The sequence below is a fragment of the Vigna unguiculata genome, chromosome 4, assembly GCF_037176805.1.
Source record: "Vigna unguiculata cultivar grain cowpea cultivar isolate G323 ecotype 2 chromosome 4, ASM3717680v1, whole genome shotgun sequence".
NCBI lineage: Eukaryota > Viridiplantae > Streptophyta > Magnoliopsida > Fabales > Fabaceae > Vigna > Vigna unguiculata.
Window position 1 is genome coordinate 2,814,489 of NC_140795.1, and position 27,327 is coordinate 2,841,815.

Genomic DNA, 27,327 nt, shown 5'->3' on the forward strand with positions numbered 1-27,327 from the left:
TGGTATGAACCAAATAAGCAATCAGAACTATAAAATAAGATTCCAGCCTCTTCTTTTAGAACTCTTTTGTTCGTTCGGTCTTAATGATAACTTTTAGATAATCACCGAAACATACATAACGCCATATTAAAACTGGAACTAATCAATTGTTTTTAATTAAAGTAATGTGACATCAATCTCATTGTAGAGTATGAGAAACTATCAGATTTGTGATTAATTCTCAAATCATGATTATTTGATGAAAAGTATACAGAAGACAGTCAACTAATTAGTGTCAAATAGTGTTAAGTTTAAATAAACAGTCTATATATCAAATAGTGTAAGACAGTTCTATGATATTTCATTTTCTTAGTTTTATAGTTTTGTAAACAAAATGAGATACAGAACAATAAAAATAGAGTGCAATATTATTCTTTTTATAAAGAAAAAGGCTACAGTAAATTTTATTTAGTTATTTATTTGTTTTTACACTCCTTAGTACTGCTGCTACCGTTGTTATTATTGGGTTTGTTGATTGATCCTATAGTTGTTGTTGTTGATTAATTAGTACCAAAATCGTCATAATTAAGAAACTTTTTAAATTTAAATTGTAAATACGATAATAATTCTTTCCAAAATCGTGTTGCAAAATCATGATAAAATAATAGTTAATAAGTAATGACAAAATTGCTAAATAAGAGAAAAATGAAAAATGACAGAGAAGAGAAGCATGAAATAAAATATTTTCATAAATATAAAAAATAAGTAGAAAAATTGATTTGTCAACAAATGATAATATATACACATAATATAATAAAATAAAATAAAAACAAAATGACACCTCTGGCCACATGTTCTGTTCTTGCCATTCATTGTAAGTTGTCACTTTGTAAAATGGAAAGTATGCAAACTGTTTCGTATAATTTATTTTTCTTTATTTTTTTTCTTCTTTTTCCATCTTCTTCTTAATACCCTATCTCTTCCTTCCAATTCTTATCTATTCTTCTTCATTTTCCTTTCACTTTTTTTTCTGTTCATCTTCTTACATTTATTACATGGACTAAAAGTACGGAGGAACATGAAAGATTAAGTTGCATTACAATGAAATTTGGATTCTTTTTTGGATATTTTTACTATTGCTCTACTGTCCTTGTACTTTCATGATAATTACTATTAATTTTGACGTTTTAAAATATATTAAAAAGATATTTAAAATACCAACACACTGTATTTTTAATGCTCAACAGAAAACAACATCCAAAAAAACCTGGATTCCAATTAAAATGAACACACATGAAAACTAAACTGAAATTAACAAAGTTAAGTTTGTTAACTAACTTTCATCCACTGTGTTCCAATACAGCAGGAAAATCTGCAAAATTTTGACGAAGATGATAAAGTTAGAGGATAAAGGTGTTACTAAAGAAAAATATCCCTTCCATAGATGGCCCATGAAGTAATTGTTTTAGTCAGAAATGGCAAGTGATTAGGGTTTTTACTGGTACTGCATCTGCAGAAGGAGGAGGAAAATCTCACACTACTACAGATATATGATCAATGATCACAGTACTAGTAGATAACAGATTCTTGGTGGAGGCATTGTTTTTTGTTTTGCATGAAAAACCACCTCAAAATTTCTGCATTCACATCTCACAAATAACACACAAAATAGCAGGCCCTGCAGAATTTTGCAGAATGGTAGGCCCTCAGCACACCAGAAAACCTACAAAATTATTAACCAATAATTACAGTCTATAGATCCTTTTTCTTTTTCATTCAAATATTCCACCTTAACAACTTAGTAAGACAACTCAGTCTTTTCATAATGACTATGATAATAACAAATTTCTTTCATAGTATTATTTTTAATTACACTGATTGTCTTGTATGTCTAAATTTTTTATGAATTTTGTATCAATTCAATGTCTGATGAGAAAGAGTTATGATTTTTGTTCTGTTTTCTATCAGTGTATCTCTCTGTAGTATAATTTTTTGTGTAAAATTTTTGTATGAATAATTGAATAGTTTCTTTAATGACAGAAGGACCATGTACAGAGACAGAAGCAGAGTGCATACCTAGCTGCACAATGAGGACACTAACAAGCCCTTATAGGTCTGGACCATGAAAATTAGGTTTATCAAATTATAAAATTGGTAAAGTTGAAAATAATAATAACAGTTTTTGGATTTAATTTCTCCATTAACACTGTAATTGATTTAGTAATAAAGTTGAAAGAAGATGAAAAAGGTTGTAAGTTGGTCTATTTCTACTAACAAGTTTCCTAATGCAAATAAGGTAGGTTCTTGTTGAAAGTTTCAAAAGGATTTTAGTACTGTGTTACATCTTCTATTTCTTATTTTAGTAAGATTACAGAAAAAACTTAAGAGCCAAAAACATCTACTAGATCTAAGGAACTAGGTTATGTCTTGTTTTCAAGGAAGTTCCCGACATCTTTTCAAAAGATTCGAAACAAATCTATTGTATAATTTTCACCTTGGTACAATTGTAAATATTTTCACTTGCCATTTTAATGCTGTGTTTATTTGAAGAGATTTGCTGGAGAGGGATTACACACATGATGTTAAGGTGAGTTACGCGTTCATTTAGGAATTTGAGAGAGAGAGAAAGGAAGGAATATGAATATTTTCTTATTTTTGTATCTTTACCGTACGGAAAGATTTGAGGGTGATTTGAACAACATTACACTACTAAAAAAATTCATATTTTCTACCAGTTTTGTTTTGAAAATTTTTTCATAAAAAATACTTACAAATTTTGTTGAGAAAAAAAAATTGTAAGAAATTGCTACCAATTTTCTTACAAAATATTTTATATAAAATACTTTTTGCAATAAATTTTGTAGGAAATACTTGCAAATTTTATAATTTTGTAAGAAATGATTATCCACAAAGGAATTACTTCCCAATTAAAATTCTTAGGAAAAATGACAGAAAAAAGTTTTTTCTTGCAAATTTTTTTAACAATTTGCAAGAAAGATATGATGTAATATGAGAATTTCTAGTAGTGTTACCATTATACCCTCGATTCATTTATCCTTTTCTTAATTCACCTTAATTCAATAATAATGTTGCATAATTATTTTCTTAATTCACTAATAATGTTGCATAATTATAGTAACAATGTAAAACTATTGTTGTTGAAATTACACTTACAACAATAATTAATACTCCAAATTCTTAAATTGTTTATAAGAAAAAAATAAATTGAAGAAATAAATATATTATTTTTTTATTAAAATATACTTTTTTAATTTATTCATTTAAATATTTTTTATATAATAAACCTAACTCATCTAAATATAATTTTAAATTAATTTCAACATAAAAGACAATTTGATAATCTTATTTTTTTTTCAATTATACTTAATTTTTAATCTACCACATCAATCAAATCATTCATCAACTTTTATATATTTTACTTCTAAATTCATCATTTTTCACTCTCCCCAAAATCAATTCTCACATGTGAACACACCCTAACTCACATGATATCTCTTCATTATTCTTTTATATATATATATATATATATATATATATATATATATATATATATATATATATATATATATATTTGTATGTTGTTTCGTTCGACTTCGACCGCTCCACAATCACATGATCTCTTCATTATTCTCTTATTTTTTAACTTTTAGCATTTTTTTTATTTCTCTTCTCCACTTCTTTTCAAGTTTGTTTCCCTTCTCCTTCACTTTGCAAAGATTTGGAATAAATAATTTTTCATATGATGGTTTTATAGTTGATAACCAATTTAGATGAATCTCATGCTTTTGAAGAATAAAAGACATGAGATAAACAATTTTAAATCAAATTACTTATTACAATATTAAAACAGATGAATTTGGTCTTTCTAAAAAGTAAACTTAAATGAATTACATCAAAATCTTAATTTAAAAAATTAATTTGTTTAAAAACAACTTTAATTTTTGTAAAAAAAAATATAAATATATGAAGTCAAAATTTAAATAATTTTTTAATGATTAATATTTCTTTCACTAACAAATTTATTTTATTTGCTCAAATTTTTTAAAAAATATTTAAATTTATATGAATTTGTCCTAAGATATACTTAAGACTTTTAAAAGGGAGGAATATTATGCATTGAGATTGAGATCTAGACAAGGAAATAAAAATGCATGCTGGTAGAATGAAAAACTAGACATATTTTGTGTGCAGTCCAAAACACATTTGACTGCGTGTAAATCGCTTTTCAAATTCTACTTTACAAAAACATAGTACTATATCTTATACACAGTAATTGTACTTAAAGTTCTGTAAAAAAATATTTGCTAATTAATGGTCTGCAAAAGTTTCTTTATTACTTTTCTAATCTTTTTTGCATAATGATTCTCCAGTACTACTCGATTTTCCTTTATACTTCCTTGTGCTTTTTTCCTAACTCAATGAACATACATTACTTTTTCATGCAGCATTATGATTGATCGTATGAATCAATCATAAATTACTCACTGCATAACTCATAATCTAGTACTTAACTTTAGTTAACCTTGTATATACAAATCTTGCTGTCAATGAAAACGTTTTCTGAATCTTACATATCTCTTACAGTGAACATGGTTAAACTGTTATATACATGTACTGTAGTTAAGAAATTCCCTTACAGTTTGAATATACAAAATAAAAGTGTGAAGATGCATCATGTGTGAGTGTGATGGTGAAAATGTGAGAAGAGACAAAAATCTGTACAGTGATATGCATCAGAGAGAGAGAGAGAGAGAAAGTGTGGTTGGACAGCATAATAGACAGAGAAAAGGGTAAGGATAAGCTGAGAGGGAGAGAGGAGCAATTTGGATTGAGAATTAGGGTGAAAGGCACGAGACATGAAGAGACCAATAAATGAAGCAGAAGAGTAGAAAAAAAGGGTCAAGCCCTTCATAACCCTCATCATCGTTACGTCCTTTTTCATTCTCTACTCCCCAAAATATACCAGAATTCCACGTTTTCTTCTCTTCTTCTTTCTACTTTTTCTTCTCATTTCACAATTTTCTCTCCCTAGACACCTTCACTTTTGTCCCATGTTACACCAACACTACACCAATCTCTCTATATCAACCAACTCATTTTCCAACAACAACGTTTTCTGCTTTATTACCATCCATATATACCATATGCATCAACTTTCTCTACTTTTCATTTCAACTATCCACGACTTACCATTTTCCTCTCTTCTCTTCTCTTCATCACCACATTGCATTGCATGCTACCTCTACACTCTTTCGTTCTTACTTCATTTTCTTTTCTTTTTGCTTTTTTCAACTTCAACACCATTCTCCATCATTTCAATTCCCATTGCCAAGTGACAAGGGCTGATGGAGACAGATAAATAAATCTATTTAAAGCCCTCCCACTTTATGCAGATATAACACACCCCTTTCATTGTTTTAGCATATATTCTCTTTCATTACTTCTAATCTTGTATGTATATAACCTCATAAAGCTATTCTACCTAGTAGCTTCATTCTGTGCTATTTATAACCTTTTTCTACCATCACCCTTGTGACCACACACCAAAAACCCTACCCTTTTTCCCCTCATTCGCTCTACCACAATGTGGATGGTTGGTGACAATGAAGGTGGTGAGTTCAGTATGGTTGATCATTCTTTCAGTGGAAGGAAACTCAGACCCCTCATGCCAAGGCCAATAACTTCTTCTTCTTCTTTCACACCACCACCAACAACCACTCTTAGCTTGACTCACCCTCATGCCAATGATTTCCCTTCACACTATGATTATCACCATCTTGGTATTTACATAACTTTTCTCTTTCCCTAGTTGTTGTTAACATGCATTTGTTGTTTTTCCTTTTTCTAATGCCTTTTTTTTTTCTGTTAGCCTCAGTGGCAGAACAAAACAAGAGAGAACAGTTCAATGGTGCAGCACCTGTTGTGGTGAGCTCAAGGTGGAATCCAACGCGAGAGCAACTAAGAGCCCTTGAAGAGTTGTACAGAAGAGGAACAAGAACACCATCTGCTGAGCAAATCCAACACATCACTTCACAGCTTAGAAAGTTTGGTAACATCGAAGGCAAGAATGTGTTCTATTGGTTTCAGAATCACAAAGCCAGGGAAAGGCAAAAACGTCGCCGCCAAATGGAATCAGAGGCTGGAACTCCTGAGAAGAAAGATTCAGGTAACATAACATGACACACCCTCATCAAATTCTTAATTAATCCATAATCATTCAGTCATAATTATGCAGATTTGTTTGTTACAGATCGGTATCACATGTATACATTGTTTTTCTTGTTCTGATTGTTGCTCATGTCAAGTTGTGTTGTTTTGTTTTTCCCTTTGTCCACAGCTGCAGGTAGGGCAGTGTTTGAAGTTAAACAGATCAAGAATTGGACACCCTCAACAAACTGCAGTACTGTTGCAGAGGTCTAATAATATTCCATTCTGCTATATACATATATATAAAGATTTGTCTTGTTCATGGACTAATTTATAGTATCTACCTTACCTTAGCCTTTTTGTTTGTGTGTGTTTTTAACTTGGGATTTGCTTAATGGTGAAAAGTTGATAAGCATATCCATTAAGTGGTGATTATTAGGATATGATTACGTTGATGTTGGAAATATGTATATTATGGAAAGATCTGCATAGGTATAGGGAAAGGACCCAACAAAAGCTTCGTTTGTTGGGAAATGAAAAGGGCCTAAAAGCTGAATTCCTTCCCTTCTGTCGGCTCTGCTGTTATGCAATTTAGCTTTGCTTTTGGGTCTTGTGCTCATTCATGTCATTTAGGTCAGAAGTTTCAAGGGCATCCCGATATAATATTCTATACGACTGAGCAACTTTTGTGACGGAAAAGACAACCTTAGCCCTACTTTTATTTGACTTCTCTTTTAGACCATGCATGCACCCTTCAATTGAATGAATACAAATTTGAATCACAATAATTGTTTATGATAAAGTTCATATCAAAAACCGTGCACAATTCACTTTAACATTATCTAAAACTTTTATTGGTTGTTTCTGTGTCTATTGTATAGATATATAGATTGTGTACATATATATTTATTTTTCTAGGAACTTGGAGTGCTGAATTAAAATATGTGCTACCCAATACCTTTTTCTCCTTTGTGGTTTTCATATTTGACACTGGTTTTCAATTTGATGGGTTTGCATGGCTGCAATTCAAATCCACAGGAATCTGTTTCAACGCAGAGGACTGCAAAAGCAGTGGGTGAAGAGAGTAGAACAGTTGGATGGCTCCAATTCGATGAAGGAAGAAACCTTTTGGAGAGGAATGCCACGTGGCATGTGATGCAGTTACCTTGTCCTTCTCCTACTGCACCCTCTTCAGCTATTACAACAACCACAGTAACAAGAACAAAAATGGAGCCTAACCTCATTAAGACACATGATCTCAGCTTTTTCATTTCACCCCAGAGGGAAAACAGTGTTATATACTTAAGCAGTAGCAGTAGTACCAGTGAAGATGATAACTGTGTGGAGTCTCAAACCCTTCAGTTTTTCCCATTAAGGAGTGGTGGTGGTGGTGATGATGCTAGCAGTGACAGCATGAGGGATAAAGAGACAGAGATATCAGCTTCACCAATGAATTGCAATAACTTCACCCCAAGCCAGTTTTTTGAGTTCCTTCCTATGAAGGAGTGATATCAGAGACACATCCTATGTTTGTAAAATGATGGGAATGTGTTTTCGTGTTGTTGTTTTGTTGAAAAATGGCACTGCTTTTATTGTTATAGTTGCTAGATGATGTTATGTTTCGAGGAATTGGTGCTGTAATATGACACTGACTTTGAATGAAGGTAATGTATTTTACCTTAAACTGCATTTGGACTATGTTGGTTGAATCAAAACTTAGTATTTGATTTTAAGACATGAGAATGGGAATAAGATGTGACAGACTTGCGTGTTGGAACAATTATGATTTTTGTTCTTTTGTTGCATTAATTTAATTCTGGTGGAGTAAGTAAACTTTAAGTGAAGTTTACGACAAATGAAGAAATCACATCAATGAATGAAAGTGAAATTCTTGTTTTCAATTTAAAAGTTATTTGCATTTGATAATGGGTGTTCAATATCAAACCCCTTTTCCAACTGCAATTTTCATAAACTTGTTAAAAATTTAAACAATATATATATACGCAAACAAGTTTTACAGTTTTTGTTTGAAAAAGATCTGTTTTATTGTTTCTATAGACAGGTTCTATGACAAAAAAAAAAGAATCATTTTAAACGTGTTTTCAAATTATTGTGTATTTATATATACCAGTGAAAGTAGAAAAAATTAAAGCAAAACTAATTGAACATGGTCAAAGGTTGCAGTATAACAAAGACTCCTCAACAAAAATTACCAGGTTTGGGACCACAATATATCATTACACAAGTGAAAGGTATTATTAGGTCTGTAACTGTGATTAAAAAAGAACACATGATGTTTGTCTAAGTACAGTTTATAACATAACGAAACAAAATGTATGATAATATAAACTCATAAAGGTAATGTTGAAGGAGACCAATGGATGGTAAAACAGCAAAGAAATATAATTTCTACATATATTTTACATCATATTACATTTATGAAATACGTTATAAGAACTGAATTTTAAAACTATAAAATTGATTTATAATTTAACATTTGCATCTTTATATATGGGTTTAATTAGTCGGATGATACCCACCTTCGTTTAGATATATTAGTTTCGTATCTACTTTTAAAAAAATGTCAATTGAATCCCAACTTTTGAAAATATGCTTTAATTAAGTCTTTTTAGCAAAAAATTATTAATACCGTTACCAGTGACTTGATTGAGACACTTCTTCAAAAGTTGGGACTAGATTGACACATTTTTAAAACCGGGTACCAAACTGACACATCTAAATGAAAGTGGTTATCATCCGACTAATTAAACCTTGTATATCTTATCAAATTGTTTTATCGTTAAATTTCCAAAAGAATATATATATATATATATATATATATATATATATATATATATATATATATATATATATATATATATATATATATATATATATATATATATATATATATATATATATCAATAGTTATCTAATTTAATCACGGGTGTTTTTGAAGTGAATAAGGAGCATGCAATTCAAGATTTGTGAAAATGACCTCATTGATGATGGCTTCCTCTTCTTAATAATTCGTACAAGTTCCGTCCTTTCTCACTCATCAATTCCATATATATATATATATATATATATATATATAGATATTATTCATACATAAGGAGTGCAGTGTAGCAGGAACTGATAGCTTTTAAAGGTAAGTGAACAGAACAAAGCAAAACAATCGGCAAGAGAATCAAGTTCTACTTTTTTGGAAACTTAGGGCAAAAAGATTTTCACTTTTTTACTTGCCACCAAGGCTCATGAGAAGAATACAACTTGAAACTTGAATCGTGCATCCTTTTGCAGAAAAAGAAAATTATTATGTCTAACTCATTTTCAGTACTGACAAACTAAAACTATGCTAGAGAAACGAACATGAGAAAAAGAAATTTATGATTCACTGAATTCTGAAGATTACAATTTCTAAGAATGTTGAATTTTGTTTCACTGGAAAAATATTATTGAAAATATACTTTTTTGAAATCAAATAGTTGTGTGATTCTTTGGTAAGAAAATTGGCAAAAAGTATTTAAAAACGCAATTTCCTTTCAATATATATAGCAAGCACCCCTCAGAAATAATATGAAGCTTGTAAGTTTTTGGAGACACGTAGGTTGAGCATTATTACACAAAATGCATGAGTTTTTTTTATATAATACTATTCTAAGTCATTCAACAGACAAATTTTCTAAGACTGGACTTTAAAAAAAAGTTTTAATGGATAAAAGAATAAAAAAGTATATTTATATCTCTTGGAAGGTAGCAATTAGATAAAAATAGTCTAATTTTATTAGACATAGAGTAAGTATTTAATTTCTTACTGTTTATTATTTAAATAATTTTTTAAATTAAAATAATTATTTTATCAATTTAAATTTTTTTTTAATTTGGCTGTATTTTTAAACTTAATTATTTTTTAATTGTAAAATTATCTATAAAATAAACAAAAGTTATTTGCAATAAATTATAAAAAATATTTATATTTAATTTCATAAATATAATAATAATAATAATAATAATTTTCATACAAAGTAAACAAACTCCCTAGTTTTTATAATTATTACACATGGATGATGACATTTATAAACTGAAAATTTATGATTACATGTAATTTAATGTTTTTTTAAAATTTTAACTAAAAGAAATTTCTATATTCGAGACATTTTATTCACTCTGGTTAATTTATTTTGTTTTTTCTTACATGATGTAATTACATCCTATCGAACTATATATTATATTTATGTTTATATTCTTTTTCCTAAAGGTTAATACTAATAAATAAACTTTACCGAGTACTTTATTACTGTTTTAAAATTATAGCTGTCATACACTTAACGTGCAATTTAAATATATATATATATATATATATATATATATATATATATATATATATATATATATATATATATATTAAGATTAAAAATTCATATTTAAACGTTTGTAAGGTTGTAAAATTTAATATTTTAGCAAATGCAACCAAGAGGACAATTAAAAATCTTACAAATTTTGAAAAATAATTACAACTTTGGAATGAGAAAGTATTATATTTAAATATTTTTTCTGTTTCTTTCTTTAAACATTAAATAGCAATAAATGAAAACACTCATTTGACTCTTAATAAATATAACGTTTACTTTCTGTATTAATTTATATAGTGGGAATTTGAACTCACAATCATCTACCTAAATTTTTTTCATTAACCACACCCTTTATAATAAGTTTTCTTGTTATTGTACAATTTTTTTTCCTCTTATAATTCAATGTTAAATTTTAAACTTAAATAAACCAAATTATGAAATTTAAACTTTAATTTACAAAAGATGGATTTAAAATATAGTAATACAATTGAATTATTTGATTTTAAATCGATAAAATTCAAATTAGTTTTGTTTTACACAATGTAAATAACATGTTATTTCAATTCAATTTTTAGATGGTTTAAACCGGATTTAAATTTAATATCAACTATTTAGATTGTGATAAGATTTTTCAAACCAAATATTTTATATTTAAATGTAAACATTCAGTAAAGTGCAGTTACTATTTTAAATTTTATAAAAGAAAAATTAAATTCACAACCTTTCTCTCAGATTTTTTTTCTAATTTTATTATCTCTATATTAATTTATTTTATTATATAATTTTCTTTCAGATCTTTTTTCTAATTTTTATTACCCTCTATATTAATTTATTTTATTATATAATTTTCTTCGTCTTACAACTCAATATTTAATTTTAAATTTAAATAAACCAAATTATAAACATTTAAACTTTAATTTACAAAATATGATTTAAAATAGAATAATACAATTCAATTATTTGATTTACAAATTAAAATTATTTTTGTTTTACATAATATAAATCATATGTTTCTTCAATTCAATTTTTAGATACTTTGTACCGGATTTGAATTGAATTTAAGTTCAATTATTCAGATTGTGATAATATTTTTCAAAACAAAAATATCAAACATAAAGAATGCAATTATATAGAAATTGTGTTTTCTATTAAGGTGCATTGTAATTTTAAAGAATATCATAATTTATTTATAGGTTAAATTACTCTTTTGGTCCCTCTATTTGTAAAGTAATATTAGTTTGGTTGTCACAATTTGGTCCCAATTTTCTTAAAAATGATTCAATTTGGTCCTTGTTGTTAATTTTGACTAGACGGTGTTAAAATCAACCCCAAGTGTCAATTTATGCTTTTTTTTAATTTTTTTAAATTTTTTGATTTTGATTTTTTTGATTTTTTGTTTATATTTTGCACGTATCACTTCACAATTGTGCCACGTGTCAAAATGACTCAATTTGGTCTTTATCGGTGTCACATGCATCTTTTAAAATAACTATTTTGACCATTTTTAATATTCAAAATGGTGTTTTTAAATAATATTTATAAATGGTAGAACAAATTACATGTATTATTAAATCACGTGTACAAAACTAACTAACAAATATAATGTAATGAAAAAGTACAACAAATTATCATGTAACCTATGATGTATTGATACTTCAACTTGGGTCACATATTTGTGTTTGACATGTATTTGTATTTGATACGTATGTGTTTGATACCTTGGGATATTTGATTGATCCTTATCAATAAAGTATCTAAATTATAAAGTTGTAATACACTACAAGAAAATCTTTGAAGAATGACTAATTCTAGTGACAAAAAATATTTAGTCACTAGATACTGATCAATTTAGGTATCAATTTAACAACTATAAGTTATTGGCAACTAAAATGGTTACAAAAAATTATAATTGGTCTCTAAACTCATAATTAAAATAGTTTCCATTATGAATTGGTTTCTAAATTGATAACTAACCTTAGCTACCAAGGTTTTGACTACCAAAATAGTTGGTTTCTAAACTGGTCATTAACATTAGCTATTAGGTTTTGACTATCAAAATAATTAGTCTCTAAGTTGGCCTTTAATTAGGAAATTGATTTCTAACATATTTCTGGTTAGTAAAATTGGTCATTAGAATTTTCTTTTAATAATACTTTAATAATGACAATAATTTATATTTTTTATATTAACAACTTTAAAATATATAGTTTTAATTTAGATTTATATAATAACAATTATATATTTACTATATTTTTAAAAATTATTTTACATTTTTCAATATTCATCATATGTGTCTCTTATTCGTACATATAACGTATACCTATAAAAAATATTAATATAATATTATCATATAAATAAACAACACACATACAAATTTATTGAATAAAATACTGAAATATAGAAAGTAATCAAAAATTTCGAAAACATTAACTATCATTCCTATTTTATTTATAAATAACATTTATAATTAACTTTTTAATCAAACTGTTAATTATCTTTCTTAAATGTACAATTAAATTTTATAAAATTATACCTATGACTAATTGACAATAAAATTTACATTTATTAAATGAACAGTTAATTATTTTAATTAAATTTTTTATATATTAATTATATATATGACAAGTTTTTAATATGTAACTAATTTTATAATTAATATATATTCAATATTCCTATTATTAACATACAAGTATATCATTATATATCTTTAATGTATATATTAATATATAAATTATATACATTAATGTATAACTAACTATAAGACATACAAAATTTTACATTAATCATTCCTATGATGTATAAAATCATACAATTAATATATATACATATTTTATATTAATTGTATAATTATTATACCTATGATTCCTATATAAACTCTTTTAAAACTATTTCTTATATTATATACATATCAATTGAAAAATTTAATAAAAAGTAATAATATGATTATTATTAAAATAAATTATACAAATAATTTATTAATAATGTTATAAATATAATTCAAATATTTTTTTGAATTTAATAAATTAATACAAAAAAACATAAAAGAAAATATGCATACGGAGAGATCCAAAACTAGTTGTAAGATAAAAAAGAACATTTATTTATTTATTAAATAAAATGCCTAGTTAAAGTTAAATTAAAAATAGTATGCTGCATGATAGAAAATATACTCATTAAACAGCAATTGACTTTTGTGCATTGATGATTTATCAAAGTCAAACTTTTTACTACCACACCTGTTAAAAGAAAAAAACAAACATTTAATATATAATCTAACAAATTAATATTTTAATTTAAACTTTTAAACAACTAATACACATTTATTAAAATGACTTGCGGAATGAATGTTTATTCTTTCATTCCCGAGAGTTTCATCAGTTTTGTTTTTTTATATATATATACATATTCCCAAAGCAAAAATATTACTCAGCAAACACAAAACAATCTTCATCATGTTGAGATCCATCTTTACTCTCTTCTTCACCCTTTTTCTCTTCTTCGAAATTTCAGGTATTTTTTCTCTAATATTTTTCATTATAAACTCAAAAAAATTATTTCAATTCTCACTAATTTTCTCACACACTGACTTACTCTCTTTTACTCTGCTTTTATAGTGCCTAAACCTTGGGCTTCAGCGGGTTTAACACTCTCCAACCAATGTTCCTACCCGGTCTGGCCCGGGATTCAATCCAGCCCAGGAAAGCCCGTTGTGTCCCGCGGTGGTTTATTCCTTGCTCCTAAACAGGAGTTGTTCATCACACTCTCCCAAGTCTGGTCGGGCCTTTTCTGGGCTCGCACAGGCTGCACCTTTAACGCCGCGGCGAAGGCAAATGTGTCACCGGAGACTGCGGCGGCAAACTCTACTGCAACGGGCTTGGCGGTGCCATGCCGGCCACCATTGCTAGACTCGCTTATGACGATCACGATCTCTACAACGTAAGCTTCGTGGACGGTTACAACGTCCCCATCACCATAACCCCATACACAGGCCCAGATGATTATAAGTGTCACTATGTGGGTTGTAAAAAAGACCTCAGCGCCCTGTGCCCCGCGGGCCTGCAAGTGCACTCACCGGACAATAAGACTGTGGTGGCATGCAAGAGCCCATGTGAAAACTCAAAGACATGTGGGCCCAATGAATATTCTAGAATCTTCAAGAAAGCTTGTCCTAAGGCTTATACTTCTCCCTCTGATAAAGAGCCTTCTAGTGTTTTTCCTTGTGCTGATGCAAGTTATATTATAACTTTCTGCCCTACAAGTAAAAAGTAATATAGAGAGAGAGTATCGAAAGAGTAAAAGTGAACCTTAGAAATTCTAAACTAAAAATAAATAAAAGGAGCAAGGAAAAATCTTCAAAATCATTGGATCTATAAATAAGACTTGAAAAAAAAATCTAAATATCATATTAAACTCTAGAGAAGGGAGAACATTAAAATTAAATTGTGTGTTTTTCATATAAAATAAATACTTTATTTATATTAAAAAAATTAATGTAATAAATAAAATAAATTTAATGTCTATAATAACAAAAATATAATATTTAAAAAGAAAAGGAATAAGGAAAATGAGGTTAAGAAAAAAATTCTCCAAAATCGTTGATATATAGATAAGACTTATATAAATTTTTTTAAAAAGAATTCTAAATATCATATTAAATTCTAACTGTATTTTTGTTTCGCCTCACAGATTTATTACGATCAAACATGACAAATGAAGAAAAGAGTTGCTTTTTTTTTTTTTCCATAAAAGAAAAGATTTGCAGGGAAATGTGAGAAAAAGTCCTTAAAAATCATAATATAATTTATTATATTATATTTAATAACAATAATTTATTTTAATTTATATTTTACTAAGGGTTGTTTTAATTTAATACAATTTCATTGATTCCAATTTTTATTTTAAATAATAATTTACATTTTATTATAATTTAATTTATATTAATTACATTTTATTTTAAATTACTTTTATAACTGATAATAAAATGATAATATTTGGTTTTTATCAATTAAAATAATTTTTAATTTATCAAATATATCTAGTATCTAATTCATTTCATAAATTTTTATCTCAAGTACTTTCATTTTTCTCAACATCTTTTCCAAAATTCAAATTATTCCACTTTCATCTCTTTTTTCCCTCAATTAAAATATTTTTTAATCTATCAAATATATCTCATCGCTAACCCATTTTCATAAACTTTTTATCTAAAATACCTTTGTTTTTCAACTTTTTTTCATAAATCCAAATTACTTCAGTTTCATCTCTTTCTCCTCAAATCCTCTTCAAATTCATTTTCAAAAACAAACACAAAAGAGAACTTAAAATGCATGTGTTTTTCATAAAACATAAAAACTTTATTTATATTCAAAATTTTAACATAATAAATAAAATAAATTTAACATCTTTAATAATAAAAAATAGTCTTATATATATATATATATATATATATATATATATATAATTTGTTATATTATAGGGTATTCTAAAAGGTTGTCACATAAGCCTTTCTCGATGGAATGTTGTTTTATCGTTGCAAATTGTGTTGATTTGTTGGAGATCTTTAGCCACAAGTTTCAGAACATCTTCCTTCAAGCTCCAGTTCCATGTATCTTGAGATTTTTTTCCACGATTAGAGGCCTCGTGTAATTAATGGCCATAACTCCACACCTTATAAATAGATACTCCTCACCGATAAAAATAACACAACGCACATTGCTCCTTTCATTCTCGACTTCTTTCCTTTTCTTCTATTGTCATAAATTTTGGGTTATTAATTTGCTCTTTTTAAGAGTTTTTTGTTAGTTTCTGAGATCCTCGAAAAATTCAGGAAGTTCCTTTTGTATCTTAGGTAACTTGTGCAATACACCACAAATAAGTCCTTAATGACAATAAATTTACACGTCTTAGGAAGTGTTGTTATTTGTGTTTTTCTTTAGCTCTTACAACAATGTTTCCAGAACTTATATGGTCTTTAAAAAAACTATTCTCAGACGTGTCAAGAACGTGTGTCTACCCTATTAGACATGTATGAAGTTGTTACGGCTATCACATACTCAAAACCTAACTCCAATATTCATTCAAAATAAGTTGAAAACTATATTCATGCGAACGACGTATGCCAACACACTTTAATTAGTGCATTATCTAAACATGTTCAATGTGTATTGTTCATACACGGAAGCAAAAGACGTTTGAAATTCTTTAATTCTCAAATATATTGCCAAATATGTCGTGTGACAAAGGTTTGTCATAGGAAACAAATCAACAAATATCCAAATTTCTTGAAGATATAAAAGCAAATAATATAATTTTGCTTAATGAGTTTATCTCAAAACTTCTGATTGAGAAACTAGCACCACCTAAGACTGACTACAAAGAACAACTGAAACACAAGTAGATGTCATTCCAGAAATCATGACACACATCATTCAAGATACCAAGTAGAAAGATTGTGCTACTATTCGAGCCAAAACATTATTTGTAAAAGCAAATATGGTAGAAGACAAACTGACTCCAAAAAGGTAGGAGAATAAACCTAATCATAATAATAAAAACAATTTACAATTTATGTCCCAAAAAATTTATATTTCTTATATTATATACATATCAATTGAAAAAATTAATAAAAAATAATAATAATAATATTAAAATAAATTATACAAATAATTTATTAATAATGTTATAAATATAATTCAAATATTTTTTAATTTAATAAATTAATACAGAAAAAAAAAACATAAAAGAAAATATGCATACGGAGAGGTCCAAAAGTAGTTGTAATATAAAAAAGAACATTTATTTATTTATTAAATAAAATGCCTAGTTAAGATTAAATTAAAAACAGTATGCTGCTTGATAGAAAATATACTCATTCAACAACAATGGACTTTTGTGCATTGATGATTTTTAAAAGTCAAACTGTTTACTATCACACCTGTTAAAGAAAAAAACAAACTTTTAATAATCTAACATATTAATATTTTAATTTAAACTATTAATTTACATTTATTAAAATGACGTGTGGAATTAATGTTTTATTCTTACATTCCGGGGAGTCTCATCAGTTTTGTTTTTTTTTTTTTATATATATACATATTCCCAAAGCAAAAATATTACTCAGCAAACACAAAACAATCTTCATCATGTTGAGATCCATCTTTACTCTCTTCTTCACCCTTTTTCTCTTCCTCGAAATTTCAGGTATTTTTTCTCTAATATTTTTCATTATAAACTCAAAAAAAATATTTCAATTCTCACTATTTTTTCTCACACACTAACTTAATTTCTTGTACTCTGCTTTTGACAGTGCCTAAACCTTGGGCTTCAGCGAGTATAAAACTCTCCAACCAATGTTCCTACCCGATCTGGCCCGGGATTCAATCCAGCCCAGGAAAGCCCGTTGTGGCCCATGGTGGCTTATTCCTCTCTCCTAAACAGGAGCAGTACATCCAACTCCCAAAGTTGGAGTCTGGTCGGGCCTTTTCTGGGCTCGCACAAACTGCACCTTTAACGCCGCAGGGCGAAGGCAAATGTGTCACCGGAGACTGCGGCGACAAACTCTACTGCAACGGGCTTGGCGGTGCCATGCCGGCCACCATTGCCAAACTCGCTTATGACGATCACAATCACAATCTCTACAACGTAAGCTGTAACATCCCTGGCTACCCCTCCTCAGGCCCCAGAGACTGTCAGGTTACTACAACCCAATGCACCCCAACCCCTCACCCTTCTCCGTCCATTCATACTGGGTGGGTTGTTGCCAGTGGGGGGTTGGGGTGCATTGGGCTGTAGTAACCTGACAGCCTCTGGGGCCTGAGGAGGGGTAGCCAGGGATGTTACCACAGCTGGTAGCATCTGCTGGTGAGCCAGAGGTGTTAAAGGTCAAGTTGGGGGTTCGATTCCCACTGGCAACAACCCACCCAGTATGAATGGACGGAGAAGGGTGAGGGGTTGGGGTGCATTGGGCTGTAGTAACCTGACAGCCTCTAGGACCTGAGGAGGGGTAGCCAGGGATGTTACAAAAGCTTCGTGGACGGTTACAACGTCCCCATCACCATAACCCCATACACAGGCCCACATGATTTTAAGTGTCACTATGTGGGCTGTAAAAATGACCTCAGCGCCCTGTGCCCCGCGGGCCTGCAAGTGCACTCACCGGACAATAAGACTGTGGTGGCGTGCAAGAGCCCATGTGCAAACTCAAAGACATGTGAGCCCAATGAATATTCTAGAATCTTCAAGAAAGCTTGTCCTAAGGCTTATACTTTTCTCTCTGATAAAGAGCCTTCTAGTGTAGTTTCTTGTACTATTGCAAGTTATATTGTAACTTTCTGCCCTACAAATAGAAAGTAATATAAAGAGTATTGAAAGAGTGAAAGTGAACCTTGGAAAAAGTTTCTCATCAAATAAAATATTTTGGACATAATGAGTTTAGAAATTCCAAACAAAAAAATAAATAAAGGAGCAAGGAAAAATATTTGAAAAAAAAAATCTTCAAAATCATTAGATCTATAAATAAGACTTGAAAAAAAAATCTAAATATCATATTAAACTCTAAAGAAGGGAGAACATTAAAATTAGATTGTGTTTTTCATGTAAAATAAATACTTTATTTATATTAAAAAATTAATATAATAAATAAAATAAATTTAATATCTCTAATAATAAAAATATAATATTTAAAGAGAAAATGAATAAGGAAAATGAGGTTAAGAAAAAAATTCTCCAAAATCATTGATATATAGATAAGACTAATATACTTTTTTTTCAAAAAGAATTCTAAATATCATACTAAATTCTAACTATATGTTTGTTTCACCTCACATTAATTATACATTTAATTTTTTTTTGCAATTTCTTTCAATAGTCTCTCAGATTATTTCTAAAACACACATTTGTTAGTTTTTTAATATTTATTGTTTATTTCATCATGTAGAATAATATTTCGATATATTCTATCTAATTATTTGTTATTTTATAACTCATTATTAATATACTGTAATTTTTTCACTTTAATTGTATAAATAAATTTTATTTACTACAATATAAAAATTTAATGTATTTGCTATGAATATTTATTTGTCACTATCCAACATATATTGAAGTTCAAAAGATACAAAATCTATGTCAAAATTTTATTATTATGTTTATTATTTGTTCTTTGTGTCATTTTGATCAAGTGATGTATTATAACTTTTATTAGTGTATAAAAAAGAGATTCATTAGAATTTAAAAAATTGAAGTAAACAAACATTTAAAATATATTTTAATTTGAATATTTGTTTTCCTTTTATATTTTTTTGAAATATTTTTTAATTTTATCAACTAAGTTTCATCAATGTTGTAGTTTGCAAATTTAATAAATATTTTGGTTCTCATGAAATTTTATTCGGTATTCTAATATAAAATGTAGACAATTATAATTTATTTCAAAGTATTTGATATGGAAGAAACAATCATCCTCCTAATATTGAATATTTGATAATATTATGTTTTCTTTACCATTATTTTTTTTCTTTTATAAAAATTAATATTGAAATAGTTAGAACACGGGTACGGGTATGAGTACGAGATTATACCCGTTACCCGGTGGGGATGGGGATGAGACAAAAGTTTGATACTCGTTGGGTTTGGGTATGGGTATGGGGATGAGGATGAATTTTTTATGCGAGGATGGGTATGTGATAGTGAAACCCGTCCCCGCCCGCCCCGTTGCCATCCCTGATTGGAATGTGCATTTTAGTGTTTGCGTTGAGTTCTGTCGGATTTCTGGAAATTTCCAGAAACCGCCTGGCGGCTAAGTGTTGCCTGCCAGGCGACGGAAATTGGCTTGCACAGTTCTCGCGAATGTTGATGTTTTCGTGATGTGGGGATGCTGGGAAGTGATTATTCTGATATGAAAATCTTTGGTACTGTGAATTGTTATTTGTAATTGCCAAAGTGGAACAAGATTGTATGAATTTGGGATTGTAGGGTTTATGTTGGGATCGGGGATGAATGACATAGCTAATGTTATGAGAGGTGCATTGATTGCGTGTGATTGATGTTAATATGAATATGTTATGAACCCTTGGATGTGATGTGCATGAGAAATTGTGTCAGTATTAAGGTAAAGATGGTATTGGGTGGTTGGAGAAGTTATGCTGGGTGCAGGAGGAACCTGGGTAGAACCTAGTTTTTCACGCACCGCCTGGCGGCACTAAGGCTGCCGCCAGGCGACCCATCAGCTCAGAAGAAAATTTTGTTTTGTGTGGATTCCCTTTATGGGAGTGGTTTAATTGGGGAACCTGTAGAAAGTGTTGTGGTGTGCAATAAACTATGTTTTAGGGTGTATGTCATTTGGTGATAATTATGAAAATTATGTGTGTGAGTTGGATGGATTAGATAATTCATAACTAATGGTTACTGCAGTGATGGTCTCATTACTTCAGTATTGGTGCACTCATGGTTGTAAACTTAGTGACCTGAATTATATGAAAATTAAATTGTATGTGTATGAGGCTCGGGGTATGTTGTGGATATGGGGCAAGTTTAATGCAAGTATGGATGAAGAGTATGTGTGTATGCTTAAATTGATTTGGCAGGATTTGGGTGTGTAACTGGAGTTTGATAGAGTATTGTACACTGTTTAATTGTGTTGTTGCAAGGGGAGGGTACCATATGGACCATCTCTTGAATTGTTTCATTAGTGAATAAAGTAAAGCATGTTAGGACATGTTAATATTTAATTTGGGCATGAACTAATTGTAATTGTTGTGTTTAGTTGTGGTGTTATGCCTTAATTACTATGATTGATGTGCGAAAGACGAATTTCAAGTTTGGAACCTCTTAAGACACGTGAATAGTGCCAAAAAACCAGTAGCATTGCGCTACTGGTATGGCACCTGGCGGCGCGGGGTGAGCCGCCAGGCGGTAGGGTCTAAATCAGTGGCAATGGCCACTGTCTGCAGGAGGCGCCTGACCGCAGCGTTGTGTCCGCCAGGCAATGACGGAGTAGCGTGGCTCCTGTTTGGCCGTTGGCGCCTGGCGGCAAGGGTGTGGCCTTCGGGCGGTTGACTTCCAGTTTCCGCCTAGCGGAGTCTAGGTGGTGCCAGGCGATTTTGGTTGTTGTGGAATTGTTTATGCATGGATTAGTGGACTTGAAGGACTAAGTTCACTCACTTTTATGCTTGGGCTTGACGGACTAAGTCCAATAGGGGTCTGGGATGTGTTTGGTGGTGGGACGCATGATGGGCATGGAACTGGTTAGTTCCCGTCGGCTACTATTGGGCGAGGAGTCCTTAGTATGGTGATTACATGCGTCAGACGCACAATGGGCAAGGAATAGTTTTATTCCCGTTGGCTGCTATTGGGCGAGGAGTCCATAGTATGGTGATTGCGTGCGTGCCAGGGTCCAAGCTAGGAAGGCTTGGATGTTTTACTACAGATGAGGAGTCTGTGGGGTTGGACTATGAGCAGGATTGGCTCGTAGGGTTGGACCACGAAAGGGATAGTTTCGTGGGAGCACAGTAAAGTCCCAAGACCTAGTTTCATGCATATGACTCATGAAGGAATATGAGATCAGGGGTGGATAATTTGCATTTAACACATATCAGTAAATTTACTTCTTGGGATGGGTGTCATATTTATTTTATATTTATATATGCATAGCTCACCCTATTTGTTTGTGTGTGGCGATGATCGAATAATTTATTATCCGGAAGTAGATGATTTGACAGGTGAGCCAGGAGACGCTTGAGTTTGGAGAGCAGGATTATATGGGCATTTGAAGACTTTGAGTTTTATGATATTTTTCATGTTTTTGGACATTAGCTATTTTAGCTTTTATAGTTGTAATAAATTTGGATTATGACATTTATATTGTATGCAACGTTGCGATTTTTATTTCCTCGTATTTTGGGAACATGTGATTATAAATGAGGTATTATCAATATTATTGCGTCTTATTTTATTTTCTTTTAATTCGCTTATAGTATTTTAAAAGTAATATTCCTTAGGAATGTTACAAAATGATTGGAAATAAGATGTTCTCTATGGCAGCTACTATGACGCCAAAAAATCCTACATGTTTTCAGGTGGAGTCAGAGAATGAATCTCATTTGTGGCACTACTGATTTGGTCATCTACATTATAATGTCCTGAAGACACTCTTCTCGAAATAGATGGTTAATGAGTTACCCTCAATTGCAACTCCGAAGGATCTATGCACACATTACTTAGAAGGAAAGCAACATTGAAAATCTATCCTAAAAAAGTGCATGGAGAGCATCGAACAAGTTTCAACTTGTTCATACAAAATTATGTGGGCTTATCAAACCCACCTCAATCTCGTAAAACTTGGATTTACTTCTCACATGAAAAGTCAAAGACATTCTCCATTTTAAAAGTTTCAAAGTTTATGTTGAAAAGGAAGCTAATGTATGTATTACTTGCTTAAAGACAGATAAAGATGGTGAATTTACCTCAAATGAATTTGGGAAATTTTGCAAGGATCAAGGCATAAGGTGACAATTGACAACAACTTACACTCTTCAACAGAATGGAGTGATTGAAAGGAAGAATGGAACAATAGTGAATATGATACCGTTCATGTTGATTGAGAAACAAGTTCCAAAGATATTTTGGGCAAAAGTTGCTAAATTATGTGTACATGTTCTCAAGAGGTGTCCTTACGGTAGCTGTGTCAGATAAAACTCCAAAAGAAGCTTGGAGTGGAGTTAAACCCACAATGGAATATTTTTGAATTTTTGGATGAATAACTCATGTTCACATACCTGATCAACATAAATTAAAAATAGATAACAAAAGCAATAAGTGTGTCCTTATGGGAGTAAGTGAGGAATCTAAAGCCTATGGCTTGTTTGATCCTATATCCAAAAAGATTCTCATCAATAAAGATGTTATTTTTGAAGAACAAAAGAATTGGAAATGGAAGGAGAATGAAGAAGAATGCAAGCAAAATGTTTTAAATTGGGAAGAAGATGTGGAGGTCGAGAGTGAAATTGGGGAAAAGGAAGAACAAAATAATGATATTGATGATTCCACGAGGTCTGGTACACATTCTGAACCACATAATCATGATCATGAAAATCCAATTTGAGGAGGGTAAAATGAAATAGGAGAGAACCGGTTGGATGGCAATTACAAAAGTGGTAAAGGCTTGTCCGATGAAGATGACTTAAAATGCTATGGTGATGGTAATCGAGAATGATCCACTATCATTTGAAGAAGCTAATAAGAGTTTGAAATGGAGAAATGCGATGATGGAGTCAATCAAGAAAAATAAGACTTGGGAATTGGTTGATGCACCAAATGGAGTGAAGCCCACAAGAGTTAAATGAATTTTCAAGACCAAGCTCAAAGAGAATGGTGAAATAGACAAATTTAAAGCAAGATTAGTGGCGAAAGGCTATGCTCAAGGATATGGATTGATTATACAAAGGTGTTTGCCTTGGTTGCTAGGCTTGACACCATTCGTATCATACTTGTTATGTCAGCTCATTATAGTTGGAACATTTTTCAATTAGATGTAAAGAGTGTCTTCTTTGATGGTGAACTCAAGGAAGATATTTATGTACAACAACCTAGTGATATTGTGAAGAAATGGGAAGAAGACAAAGTTTTCAAATTAAGAAAAACATTGTATTACCTTAAATAGGCACCAAAAGCATGGTACAACAAGATAGAGAATTATTTCTCTCGTAAAGGTTTTGAAAGATGCATATGTGAACATACTCTATTTACAAAAGCAAATGAGTGAAATAAAAATTTAATTATAAGCCTTTATGTTGATGACTTGATATATACGGGAAATGATTGGAACATGTGTAATGAATTTAAAAGGTTAGTGATGTCAAAATTTGAGATGTCTGATTTAGGAATGATGAGGTATTGTTTTTTGGAATAGAAGTTGTGCAAAATTCACAAAGAATTTTGATTTGTCAAAGAAAATATACTTGTGAGATTCTAGCTAGGTTTGATATGGAGAATAGCAATGTAGTGAAAAATCCTAATGCCTCAGGCACCAAACTGTCAAAAGAGGATGTTGGGACTAAGTTTATTCAACCATGTTTAGGTAAATAGTTGGGAGCTTATATACTTGACTGCAACTCGTCCAGATATTATTTATGAAATAAGTTTGATTAGCAAATTTATGTCTTGTCCTACGAAATCTCATTGGCTTGTTGCAAAACGCAACGTATATTAAGGTACTTGAAAGGTACCCCTGAACTAGGCATCTTCTACAAAAAAATGTGGAAATACATACGTAGTTAGACTGAGTTATTACAAATCACATATTCGTTACAAATATTATGAACAAATCTTTGAAGTTGGATCAATTCCTTAAGGCTTCCTAATATGTTAAACTAGATTCAATTCTCTTTCAATTTCAATTAACCACCCATGATTTTAGCATATAAATCTGGGTGTGATTCTAATAATAACTACTGTAGGAGGCTTTCAAGTCAACCTACGTTTTTTAATTCAATAACACAAATTTTTCTGGTACATACGTTTTTGTACTTTGGTCTGTGTTCAACAATAGCATGTTATTTAATATTTTATAAATTGTAACTAAAAGATGTTATATTATTTAAAATCAAAAAAATTATATACATTTATTCATCTAGTTACATTACTTTGTTTTTTATTACATCGAATCAAACTTTATATTATATTTATGTTTTTTTCCTAACTATTAAAACTAATAAATAAACATTTAAGTTGGACGGGTGAAAGTGAGATAGACTTGGTGTGCATTTATTATAAAACCAGCCTATTTAAAGATTAAAATGTTTCATTTAATTATTTGTCAGTAACAGGTTGTAAAATTTAATATTTTAGCAAATACAAACAAGAGTACAGTTCAAAAGATTACAAATTTCAAGAATAATTATAACTTCCCAGTGAGAAAGTATTATATTTAGATATTTTGTTCGTTTTCTTTCTCTAAATATTAAATAGCAATTAATGTAAACACTCATTTGACTTTTATTAAGTATAACGTTTTGTTACTGTTTTAACTTATATATTGAATAAGTTTTAGATTTAAATTTTTATTCATTAAAAAATCTATTTATATTTTAATATTTTGTACACTTATGTATAAGTTTAGTTTAGTCTGTATATATTAAAATAATTAACAATTATGTGTATAAAACTAAAAAAAGAAATAAAAATAGTACATATAAAATGCAAACTAAATAATGTTAAAATAAAGAAATTAGAATGTGTAAAACTTTAAAAATTAAACTACTGATGAAATTTAAATATATAGGTGTATGGTAAGGACATAACAAAAAAAAAAGATAGATATAAATTGTAAGAAAAAAGAGTATTTATTTATTTATTTATGAAATAAAATGTCAAGTTAAACTTAAATAAAACATAGTATCATATATGATAGGAAATATACTCATTAAATAACAAAGGTTTTCCATTGATAATTTCTCATTGTCCACATCCATTCTTTTCAAAAAGAGATGATACTTTCGCATCATAAAAAAAGACATTTAGTAATCTAATATATTAATATCTTAATTTAAGTTATTAGTTTACATAATTATATTATTAAAATAAGTTGCGGAACGATTTTTTGTTATTATTTTTTCGGAGAGTCCCATTTTTTTTTTATATATATATATATATGCAAAGACAGAAGCAGGGATTGCAAACACAAAACAATCACATTGTAGTCTTCATCATGCAAAGGTTCATCCACACCCTCTTTTTCGTCCTCTTCCTCCTCTTCAACATTTCAGGTATTTTTCTTCTACATTTTTCGTTACGGATTCAAACCCACACAAAAGGTTCTTACGTTTTCTACCATTTTTTTCTCACGTAACATCTGAACTAACTTACGTTTGTCACTTATTTTCAATCTCAATAGTGCCTAAGCCTTGGGCTTCAGCAACAACAGTAACACTCTACAACAAATGTTCTCACCCAGTCTGGCCCGGGATCCAGTCCAACGCAGGAAAGCCCATACTAGCCCGTGGCGGTTTATTCCTCCCTCCTCACCAGAACCAGACCCTCCAACTTCCCCCATTATGGGCAGGCCGCTTTTGGCCCCGTGTCGGCTGCAACTTTGATGCTGCGGGCCGTGGCCAATGTGATACTGGAGACTGCGGTGCCGGTCTCTTCTGTAATGGGCTTGGCGGCGCCCCGCCTGCCACCCTTGCTGAAATCAACATTGGTACTGGCACTGAACTAGCTTACTACGACATTAGTTTAGTAGATGGTTACAACCTTCCCATGAGCATAATCCCAGTCAGAGGCCCGGGCCTCGGCCCAGTACCGGGAAAGTGTCAGTTTGCGGGCTGTACAAAGGACCTCAATACAATGTGTCCGGCGGTTCTGCAGGTGCGGTCAAAGGACAAGAAGCGCGTGGTGGCGTGCAAGAGTGCATGCAGGGCTTTCAATTCGCCAAACTACTGTTGCACAGGCAGCCATGGAACTGCACAGACATGTGGGCCCACCCAATATTCTAGAATCTTCAAAAGTGCTTGTCCCATGGCTTACTCCTTTGCCTATGATGACTTGAGTAGTCTTTTTACTTGTCCCAGTGCTAATTATTTGGTCACTTTCTGCCCTAATTAATTGTATTGGGTAATTCAAGAATAACTCTCATTTATGGAATAATGTGTGTTTTAGTAAAGATATTGTAATGCCAATGTCCAATTTATATATTCCATGGATGTTTCTTGACTTTCCGTTTCGTTTCGTTTCGTTTTTAGTACCGTTTTTCTATTGTCTTCAAAATATTTATATTAATTAATTATAACATTTTAAAAATATATTAATTATTTTTCAGTTTATTAAAATT

At 30.2% G+C, this 27,327-nt stretch overlaps 2 protein-coding genes and 1 pseudogene across 3 annotated transcripts; all 3 read left to right on the forward strand.

The window, feature by feature from the left end:
• Positions 1-5,004: 5,004 nt before the first annotated feature.
• On the forward strand, positions 5,005-7,903 carry LOC114182702 (WUSCHEL-related homeobox 1-like). The gene is made up of 4 exons (XM_028069628.2): positions 5,005-5,780; positions 5,870-6,166; positions 6,338-6,414; positions 7,186-7,903. The coding sequence occupies exons 1-4, from the start codon at positions 5,585-5,587 to the stop codon at positions 7,654-7,656; spliced, it is 1,041 nt and encodes a 346-aa protein (XP_027925429.1). The 5' UTR covers positions 5,005-5,584; the 3' UTR covers positions 7,657-7,903.
• Positions 7,904-13,944: 6,041 nt separating this feature from the next.
• On the forward strand, positions 13,945-14,850 carry LOC146886645 (thaumatin-like protein; annotated as a pseudogene). The gene is made up of 2 exons (XR_014994286.1): positions 13,945-14,012; positions 14,117-14,850. The product of XR_014994286.1 is annotated as a thaumatin-like protein (transcript).
• Positions 14,851-26,170: 11,320 nt separating this feature from the next.
• On the forward strand, positions 26,171-27,214 carry LOC114182561 (thaumatin-like protein). The gene is made up of 2 exons (XM_028069449.2): positions 26,171-26,263; positions 26,392-27,214. The coding sequence occupies exons 1-2, from the start codon at positions 26,206-26,208 to the stop codon at positions 27,099-27,101; spliced, it is 768 nt and encodes a 255-aa protein (XP_027925250.2). The 5' UTR covers positions 26,171-26,205; the 3' UTR covers positions 27,102-27,214.
• The last annotated feature ends 113 nt before the right edge of the window (positions 27,215-27,327 follow it).